At 35.3% G+C, this 10,797-nt stretch overlaps 1 protein-coding gene across 1 annotated transcript; it reads left to right on the top strand.

The window, feature by feature from the left end:
• Positions 1-765: 765 nt before the first annotated feature.
• LOC126966885 (protein RER1) lies at positions 766-9,767 on the top strand. Its single transcript, XM_050811172.1, has 5 exons — positions 766-1,036; positions 1,351-1,455; positions 4,407-4,503; positions 8,151-8,374; positions 9,608-9,767. Exons 1-5 carry the CDS (start codon positions 962-964, stop codon positions 9,689-9,691), a joined length of 585 nt encoding a protein of 194 aa, XP_050667129.1. The 5' UTR covers positions 766-961; the 3' UTR covers positions 9,692-9,767.
• The last annotated feature ends 1,030 nt before the right edge of the window (positions 9,768-10,797 follow it).

Genomic DNA, 10,797 nt, shown 5'->3' with positions numbered 1-10,797 from the left:
GATAGAAGATACACAATGAAGCGACGTCCCTATGCACTGCATCCCCGACAATTCGAGCAGCTCTGCATTGCACGTGGTCTAATGGTAACTATTTACACCACTTTAGTAGTTAGTCAAATAGTTGAACTAGAAAAAATACTTTATCTAGTGCACTTTTCGAAGTATTTTTGCACATAGGCACCAGAAAATTCTTATAAGGAAGTTTTTGCTTTGGTCAAATATTTTATAAATCACAAAATGTAATTAAATTTAATACGTTTCACCAGAGTCACTACAAATTTGGTTATATACGACAAGTGCTGAAATACTCCGAGCCCGCTCATTATATGAATTACCATATTGTAATGAAACGTCGTTGACTGAATTATTTGTGTTGCGAATTTATAGGTTTTTTAAAGTCAAAAAACTAAATGTTCCACATAAGAAATCACCAACATTTAATATACTAAAACCTTCTCCTAAACACGCTGCATCTAATGGTACAAGTATGTTTGACGCCACTATATCCCCGCGCAAAATGGCACGAAAATAATATTTATTTTTAATTCAATATGAATTTTTTCAAATGAATATGAATGTATTTCTCAATAATTTGATGTAGTATTGTATAGTTTAGTAGTAGGATAGTATTTTTAAAAATCATGCATGTAGCCTATTAACTTTCCGCACTGACATTGGCAGAATTGTTGACACCCAGTCGATGGAGCCATTTAATATTAAAAAAAGATTTAAGACAGCTGAAGCTATAAAACTCCGAGTATTTCCTACTCTTGTATCGTAGTAATGAAATGATGGGTGATGTGTAAAATTAATGTACCTACTTGTAATTATTATCAGAACAGAATAAATTATTATCATCGAATTTTTATTAATAAATGTGTTAATAAATAGCATTAAATATAAGAAAAACAATTAATGTGGGTTCAGTCATTACTGAGTGCTCAGTGTGAAAGCTTAAGCTATGATGGACAGTAATGATTTGGGATCTGAGGCTAAGAGAGGTTTTATATCTCAAGGATGGACGCGTATTTCGCAGGTCTGAGAATACTTAAAACATATGCATTAAATAATACACATAAAGTATTAAAATTATTGATATATTTTTATATTAATTCCGCCAAATGTTAGTCAAGTGAGAATAAGTATTAGTTCCTTCCAGTTTGACAAACGTATCAGTGTAACTAACACAATATTTATGTTATGCTGTAATGAGATGTATAAGAAGCAAAATTATGTCAAAAGTCAATTAATAAATCTCGTAATTTCTAAATAAATTGTACGATTTTTCTTTATTATTTTATTTTCTAAAAATCTATCCAGTATTTCATCATGTATGCTTGATTATTTCAGATCTATCAGGGCTTACTAGATAAATGGACTCCTCACATGAAAAGTCGATGGGCAGCAGCTATTATTCTGTTGCTTGCATTTGTTCTCCGAATATTTTTGATGCAAGTAAGTAAACTAATTAATTCACAGAAAAAGTGATATTGTTATCCAGTAGTATATATTGAGATGAAGTATTGGTCACTGACCTACTGACCTTACATTGTAAAAATAATATTGACTCATCATCATCATTGTCTATGGTTAAATTCAGATGACATCTGAAGATATAAATAATTGAAATCCTTTTGAAAATTTCATACCAGTTTCTCTCAGGCCAGTAATTATAAAAAATTATTTGTAATTCCTTGGTTGTTGCATGGTAGTGTAGATAAATGTGAAATATTTGCCCTCCTGTCATACCATCATCTAACATGGTAACATCTTTTAGTATCTTTTGGACATTGGAAATAATTCCATTTAGCAAAGTACTGGTAGATAAACTTGTGTCACTCTCTGAAGGGTTCATTCCAGGAGAATGTCCATCTATATGGTTATGGATTCCGTAAAGTGTGATAAGTGATGTATCACAGTTTGCTACACCATAGGTAGTAAAAGTCTTACAACTTAGATTACATGGTCGCTGTTTATGTAACATCTCTCTGGGGTCGGTCCCTCATGTCTGCCGATTGTGGCCAACATTATGGATGATCTGTGTCTACCGGATTCTGTCCAGTGTGTCTCTAACAACCGTGGAGAATTTGGTCAGTCCAACTTGTTGGAGAACAACCATGTGAAGTTTTCCCTTCAGTATTTCTAACCACCATTATTTTTTCAAAGCTTAGTATTATTAGCTTATATGTCACATAATGAATTAGAATAAATCACCATTTATGATCAGGTGTGTAATCAGCTCTTTCTTTCATTAATTCCCATAACAATGATGTTGTATGGGCTGGGCTAACTGTTGTGGATTCAGATTATTGCTGTAAATAATCATACTTTTCATAACATTGAACTTTTCTCTCAATTTGATTGGTAATAAAGTACTTTTCTATACAACTACAGCAATTATTTCTGATAATTTCTGAACATTTTTTATATAAGAGAGTGCGAAAGACCTAGAGGCTCACAAAATGGGAGGTGGTGAGAACACCACCCATCACAACACCAGGGTCAAGAGATGTGTTGCAGAAAATTGAAAATTCTGAAAAATATGAACATGAAATTTGTAATTCATTTTAAAATATTTGACAATAGTTGTGTTGTTGACATTGTTCGTGATACAGGAAGTGTTGATAAGGCAATCATATTGTGGTAAAAATACAACATTGTATTAATCCAGTGCTTCTCAGTTGGTTCCTTTATAACCAAAGCTTCTTATATGTATTTTTTGTTAGTATAGTAAATAATGAATATATGTTTTTGAATTTATATATGTTTTTGGTGTACTTTGGTAACAGACATTGGCAAATGTTAGTAATATCATATCAATCTGGAAATGCTCAGTTTTATTGTGAATTTCAATTCATTATTATTATTATTTCTTGATTCCTCTGCCATTACAGTGAATCTGGGTGTTTGTGATCACACAGCATCAGGTGGCCTGTACACTTGTTTTTCCTCCTCTAATAAGAGTAGAGGCCCAAAAAATACTCTGAAAATTGCTTTTATTAAAGTAAAGGACAAAAAAGGTTACTGGGCAAAATCTGACTACTTAATGTACCAGTGCCATTGATGTATATAAAAACGTATTGACAATTCCATACAAAATCGACAATTAAAACTGTCCTCAAATGGGCACCGGATTGTTTTTTTCTCAGAACATATAAATGTGTTTTATTTTACATGCTGAGTTGCTGGAAATAGCAAACCTTAACCTTTATTTTAACTGTCCAAATCAACATAATAAACATCTGTTAATCCAAATTAAATCTAAAACATAAGGTTCAAAACTATCTGAAAACACTCATGGGAAACACACTATCATTATAAATTATTATAGAAACAAAATTCAATGGATGAACAGGGTTAGTGTCCATTGGGATGGTAAATATTAATCATGATATTTGTAACCCGCAACCACTCTCAGGCTGTGGCTCCATCTACAGGTTCTACTTTACAGTTGATAAACTGCTCAACCCTAATATTTGCATATTAGGGCATTGACTTGAGATGTTGATGACTAGAGACTGGATTATATATGCAAATGCATATTGCATATGCTTTTGCATATTTAGTACCTTTTCAGTGGTAGTTGCATATTTTAGAAAAAAAATAATTACTATGCATATTTACGCTCGATCTCGCTCATCGTCCGATGTTTTTCATAGTATGCTCAAACATTAGATTCCAAAAATTCTGCCCAGTAACCTCAGTAGATGTGGAACGCTCCTTTTCCACTTACAAAAAATTATTAAACGATCGTACACACAATTTGTCTACAGAACTTAAGAACAGTACTTAGTAGTACATATTTTTAAAGGTAAATCTTAAATTTCATTGTTAACTAAGTAGTTATATATTGTATAAGTTTCTTTCACAAATATGATTGTCAGTACAAGCCTTTATAAAATAAAAATATTACTTTTTATTCTTTCCTGTTTAATTGTATGCATATTTTGGGCATTTTTTGTAGCATATAATCCCGTCTCTATTGGTGACTCTTTTAAGTCTAAACAATTTGTAATTTTTGATAAATAGTTATCATTGATAAATCTTGAATAGGTGGTGGTCTCTTTAAGGTTGTGGCTACACAGCACTTTGGTTGAACTTGGGTGGTTGAAAATGAAATAATGGTTGGCTCAGTGGAAGAGCGCTCGGACGGAACCGGAGAGGTTGCTGGTTCGAGTCCAGCATCATTCATAAAAATTAGTTACAAATTTAATTTAATTAATCCTAGAAGTGATGGGTACCTATCACTTTTAAAATAACAAATTGTTTAGTGTCATGATAACTCACGGAAAGACCAAAATAATATTTCAGTATAAAAAATGTAATAATGCTTATGTATCCTAATTATTACAAAGTACAAACCATTTTTGTTTACTGTTTTTCTACATGTGTATTTTTATTTCTAGGGATGGTATATAGTAACATATGCACTAGGAATTTATCATTTAAATTTATTTATTGCATTCCTGACACCAAAGATTGATCCAGCTATGGATTTAGATGGTATGTAAATATATCTTTTATTATTATGAATTCTTTGAAAACTTTTGAAGTATAACTTCTTTAGGCGCGACTTGGGTGTAACTCAGAATTTTTTCTGACCGAAGTAACGCTCAGTAAAAAGTCAATTGAAACAAGTTTTTAAACCGTTATAATGTTATGGTTAAAAAAAATTCAATATGCTCAGTAATATTTTTTGTAAATCTTCAAGTGTATATTTTGTTTATTTATTACTGCTTTTGTAATATATATTAAATAAGCTTTCAGAAATTTTCTGACACATTCGTTTATTTGTTTTTGGTTTCTTCGTCCATTATTAGGACAGGCAAAAGGTTCGCGCCCATACAGCCTTATTTGTTATTTTTTTATGATAATACGGGACGAGACGAGCAGGATGTTAAGCTGATGGTAATTGATACGCCCTGCCCATTACAATGCAGTGCCGCTCAGGATTCTTGAAAAGCCCAAAAATTCTGAGTGGTACTACAATTGCGCTCGTCACCTTGAGACATAAGATGTTAAGTCTCATTTGCCCAGTAATTTCACTAGCTACGGCGCCCTTCAGACCGAAACATGGTAAAGTTTACACATTACTGCTTCACCTCAGAAATAGGCGCTCTTGTGGTACCCATAATCAAGCCGGCATCCTGTCCAAAAGAGCCTCGCATTGGGAAATAGGTTAAGGTTAATATTCAATAACAACGTCATATTGATATTTGCTAATAATTATATAACCTTTAATTTCTTAATATCAATTATTTAATTTAATGAGTGAATATTTTGAAATGTGCGAATGGTATTAATGAATTATATTAAAATGGCGAAATCGTAGGAACATTTTACTCTTTCGTCAATAAATAAGAAAAAAAATAAGTAAAAAGTGTAATTGTTTATTTTCTAATGAATAATAATATCAAAATATTTCATTATCTCACTTGATAAAATAATATTAATTATATTAAAAAAAAGATGGAGTTATATCGTCATCGATTCCAAAAAGAAAATTGCTCTAACAATGCTCCTAGCTATTCAGTAATACGTGAATGCTAAGACCCAAATTAACCTGACACTATACCGAAGATATATATAAGATACAGGTGTACAAATGTTAGCCTGTACGAGATTAGTATGGCCCGAAAACAGCTTAAAAACAACAAGGTTCCGGTTGATGATAGAATTACAGCTTCTGAGAGCTGGTGTTACCCCTGTACTTAAGACCCTCCAGAAACTATTCAATTCCGTCATCCTCGAGGGCAAAACGCCGCAAGCATGGCACAAAGTATAGTGGTGCTGTTCTTCAAAAAGGGCGATAAAATGCTTTTGAGGCCCATATAGGCCCATATCATTTCTGAGCCATGTGTATAAGCTGTTTTCTAGGGTTATCACGAATCGTCTAGTGCGAAGGCTCAACGACTTCCAGCCTCCCGAACAAGCCGGATTCCGAAAAGGACCACATCATAAGCACCATAGACCACATACGCTGCGGCAGGTTATGCATAAGACAGAGGAGTATAACCAACCACTATGCATGGCGTTCGTGGACTATGAGAAAGGCTTTGATTCGATCGAGACCTGGGCGGTGCTTCAGTCTCTCCAGAGATGCCAAATTGATTACCGATATATCGAAGCGTTGAAGTGTTTGTATGTCACCACCATGTCAGTCCGTCTCCAGGATCAGATCTCGAAGCCTATCTTACTGCAGCGGAGAGTCAGACAAGGCGATGTCATATCGCCCAAGCTGTTGAAGATGTCTTTAAGCTTCTGGACTGGAACGGACTGGGCATCAACATCAACGGCGAATACATCACTCACCTTCGATTCGCAGAGATAATGGTAGACTTAAGCCATATGCTCGATGGCCTCAATACAGCTTCCCAAGGAGTAGGTCTCAAAATGGACATGGACAAGACGAAGATCATTTCAAATGTCCATGTCGCACCTACTCCCATAACATTTGGGATCTGTACTCTCGCAATTGTCGACGAGTACGTCTACCTCGGACAAACAATCCAGTTCGGCAGGTCCAATTTCGAGAAAGAGGTCACTCGTCGAAAAGTGGCAGTGGGCAAGGCACATAGTTCGACGGACAGATGGCCGTTGGGGCAGTAAAGTCCTCGAATGGCGACCACGTACCGGAAGACGCAGTGTTGGTAGGCTCTCCACAAGATGGGCCGACGATCTGGTCAAGATCGCCGGAATACGGTGGATGTAATTAGGCAAGATCTGGTTAAGATTAATACGATAAATAATACGATGGATAAGGGCAGCGCAGGACCGATCTTTGTGGAAATCTTTGGGGAGGCTTTTGTCCAGCAGTGGATGTCTTCCGGCTGATGATGATGACACCAAATTATACATACAGTTTTCACATTTTTTTTTATATTCCTATTGTTCTATCAACAAATCCGACAAAAAACTTGAAATATTCTAGTGACCCTTATGCTCATCTGTTAAAGGAAATGAAGAAAAATATATTACCTATGACCTATTTTGATTACAATGTAAATTTCAATTCTAACTTAACAAGCCTTAATCATACCGTTTGTGTCTAGCATAATTATTGATATTTGGTTGCCACATGAGCTTATTGACAGAAACCTAGTGAACTGTGTACTCATTTATGATTATTTATTGAGGCATAATAGAACTAAACCGTTTTTAAACGATTACTGGTGACGAAAAGTACATCAAGTATGACAGGAACATCCATAGAACTTTATTCAAAGGTCAGTCCGGCTTCACAGACTGTGCCAATACTTGGGTTAAAGCTGATGCTGTGTATGATTGGAAGAGCATTGTTCAATATGAGCTTTTACCACCGGACGGAACCATCGATTCGGGCCTATATTTAGATATATACATCATCACAGTAACTCTATAACCACATACAGCATTAGCCTCTCAGAAAAAATTAAGAGAGTTTGGCTGGGAGGATGCAATCACTGCATAGTATGTGTGGGGTGAGACTGATTGATAGAATTCTGAATGCGATACGAGCGCGCTGTCGTATGAAAGATGTTGTGACAAGGATTGAGTAATAATTCTAGAAATTAATACTAATAGAATACTGAAATGGTTGGTACATGTGGAGCGAATGAGTGACGTCAAGTCAATAAATTAAATATGTAAGCCAAGTGTGTGTGTGTGTGTGCAAGTCGGGCGCTGGAAACCTCGTAGGTCGACCCAATTGCGACCGATTTGGTCGACGAAATATGGCCTTTTGAAAAAGAAAAGGCCAAGTATGAAAGCTTGTAATTAATGTTGAGAAAGCGCATGAAGTTTGTTATAGTGCGCTCGGAAGCTCTAGTCAGTTCTGAGGTATGTGGGGGGGTGAGACGGGGGAGGGCGCGATTGACAAACGCACACGATATTTATGGTCGACGGCATAATGAGTTAGCTTGACGTATGTCTACCTCCCTCACCCTGCCGCTCACATACCTCAGGCGGTGAATAGCGCTTCCGCGCACACTATAGTATAGAAGCGTGTGGCGTTCTGTTGTCTCTGCCTCACCGACGAGAAAAAGGCGTGTTTGTGTGTGTGTGCGACTTGGAGGACTTTCTCCCAACCTAGTATATTCTATCTGATTAAAAGTACAATTTATTGGAGGTAGATATGAATATCATTAAAACCTAGTTGTTTATCATTTCAGGCGATGACGAGAATGGTCCAGCACTGCCAACGAGAGCTAGTGAAGAGTTTCGACCATTCATAAGACGACTGCCCGAATTTAAATTTTGGCTATCAGTCATCAAAAGCACTTTATTTGCATTTTGCTGTACATTTATTGATGCATTCAATATTCCAGTATTTTGGCCTATATTAGTAATGTATTTTATAACGCTATTTTGTATTACAATGAAGAGACAAATCAGGGTGAGTGGTTATCGAGAAAGAATAAATATATCAATATATATTAGTAAAAGATAAGGTACCTAGATCATTAATATGATGTAAGTCAGCCTCTGGCTTTGCAAGGTCTAATTTTTGCTAGAGTTACGTAGCACAATTCTATAAGTTCTTGTGTTATCTTTCCAATGTTCAAAACATTATGTATGTTAGTAAATATGTGAGCGTTATCACTTGCCTGGAAGGGTTCGCATGTCAATTCAGTTATTGTTTTAAACTTTTTGAACAAAATATATTATTGTTACATTTTATGGGAAAATACAATAAACGACCATACGGTTTGCCACCTACATTCTTCTGCACCACCAGATGAATCACTGGAGCCTAGCTGGCCTCTAAGGAAGGTGTTTGAAGCACACATTTTTTTAATTATCACATTGACCTGGAAAAACAATCAACAAGACTTCTGTTCTGTGATATGAAATCAGAGCTGATTCAGGCATTGTCACAAAAATTATTGGCCACAATAATTATATCAAATCAACAATGAGATGTCAACAAAACACAATGGCAGAACTGTAGGATTATTATAATTATGCAATTGTTTAATAAAATAGTTATAGTATAGTGTTTTCTTCAGTAGCAAAATTTGGATGTCATCATGTTGGCAAACATAATACCGAATATTGGGTACAATAAAAAGAAAAGTCTGTGCACCGCTCAATGGCATACTTCAAGCACTGTTACGTTCAACGTACAACCTTTGTATGGAGTGTTGTAATCTGTCTGTTCAATGCTATATCTAAATTATTCGCCTTCATTCTATTATAAGTTCAAAGGGAATTAGAAACTTCTTCATAACAATTTTTTTATTTCAATGTTAATGTGCAGGAAATAAATAGGTTATTCAACTTTATTTATTAATTTAGGTTATCATTAATGTTAATTTCAGTATAATAACTTCAAATTAGATTGTTTCAGCATCTTTAGGAAGCTTAAAAATTTTAAATTTGGATCGCAATGACCTTTAATATGCTTTGCTTTATTTTTCTCCATTTTTTAAATATCGATCGGATCTGTGAAGTAGGTGATAACAACGCTCGCGCGTGCGTCACTGCTCGCTCGTGAGTCCCTACTCGCTGGCCTACTCTGTAGAGGCCGCCGCACGTTCGTACGAGTGAGACAGGCCTGGTTCTACTAGATTGACTGTTATAGACTAGTATAACTGACCCTGTAAAGTTTTGTATTGTTTTGTTTCAGCATATGATCAAGTATCGGTACCTTCCGTTCACACACAGCAAGCCAAAGTATAAAACAGTGGAATCAACTGTATCAGTGAACTGACCACAGAGCATGTTGAGTAAATCTAAAGAACTGTTGTATGCTAATATTCTAGAAATACAGTTTATATTGTAATGTTTATTTTTGTTTCATTTCAATGATATCCTTTATTCAATTATTTGAATTGAATACCTTATAATGATAAATGAGTACAGTAATACCAGAGTACCTATGAGGCGGTATTCTTATAATGCGGTTACATATTATGCAATTTCAAACACCCGTATAATATACGTAACTAATACTTTTGGCTCATATAACGCGGAGATTTCCCACATACATATTTATGTACTGTGAAATTTATAATGATTTGTAGTTGTACAGTTCATAATTAAATTCGCGTTCCTTTGCACGTGTGTCACATGTGTTATTATAAAATTAAATTATTTTATTAAATGTTGTGTATTAAAAACCTCAAGGACGCGTTCTCAAAATAGAGGTATCGAATCGCACCACTACACTGACACCGCTCAAACACATACACGTACTTAAAGTTAATTGCGGGAATAAAATGAATTTGATACTTTACCAAGTTTGAATTTTTTTCACAGATAACTTTCATGTATTTTTGATAATTGGTTGATGTATTCGTTTAGTAGTTAAAACTTTAGATGGCAATTCTGTCGCATAAAGTCGTGTGCAGTAAACGCAGTTTTTTTTTTAAATCCAAGATGTCCGCCGAGAAAAATTATGATTTCAACATTTTGGATATCGTATCTGAGGTTCTTGAGGGTGCAGAGAACGAATTTCGGATCATTTTTAAAATCCAAGATCGCTGCCGCGCAAAATAATGATTTCAACAATATGGATATTGAATCCGAGGTTCTCGAGGGTGCAGAGAACGAATTTGCGATCATTTTTTAAATCCGGTGTCTATATGTGCCAAAAATGCCAAAGTGTCACGAAATTGTGAGACGTTTGTATCCAAGAAGAGGGAGATTGAGATAGTGTGAGAAAGAGCGAACGTAGCATGAAGCACATGGCACCGCTAGTAAGTAGAACAACTTCCCTACTAGAGTTATATCGTACAGGTTCAGCGCGCGGTCGCGAAAACGTAGAACATCTTCCCCAGTTTCTATCACAAGCACTCTTGTCTCCTCCACCAGTGT

The sequence above is a fragment of the Leptidea sinapis genome, chromosome 11 (assembly GCF_905404315.1).
Source record: "Leptidea sinapis chromosome 11, ilLepSina1.1, whole genome shotgun sequence".
NCBI lineage: Eukaryota > Metazoa > Arthropoda > Insecta > Lepidoptera > Pieridae > Leptidea > Leptidea sinapis.
Note: the sequence above shows the minus strand (reverse complement) of the source record. Positions and strands in the feature narration are given on the sequence as shown.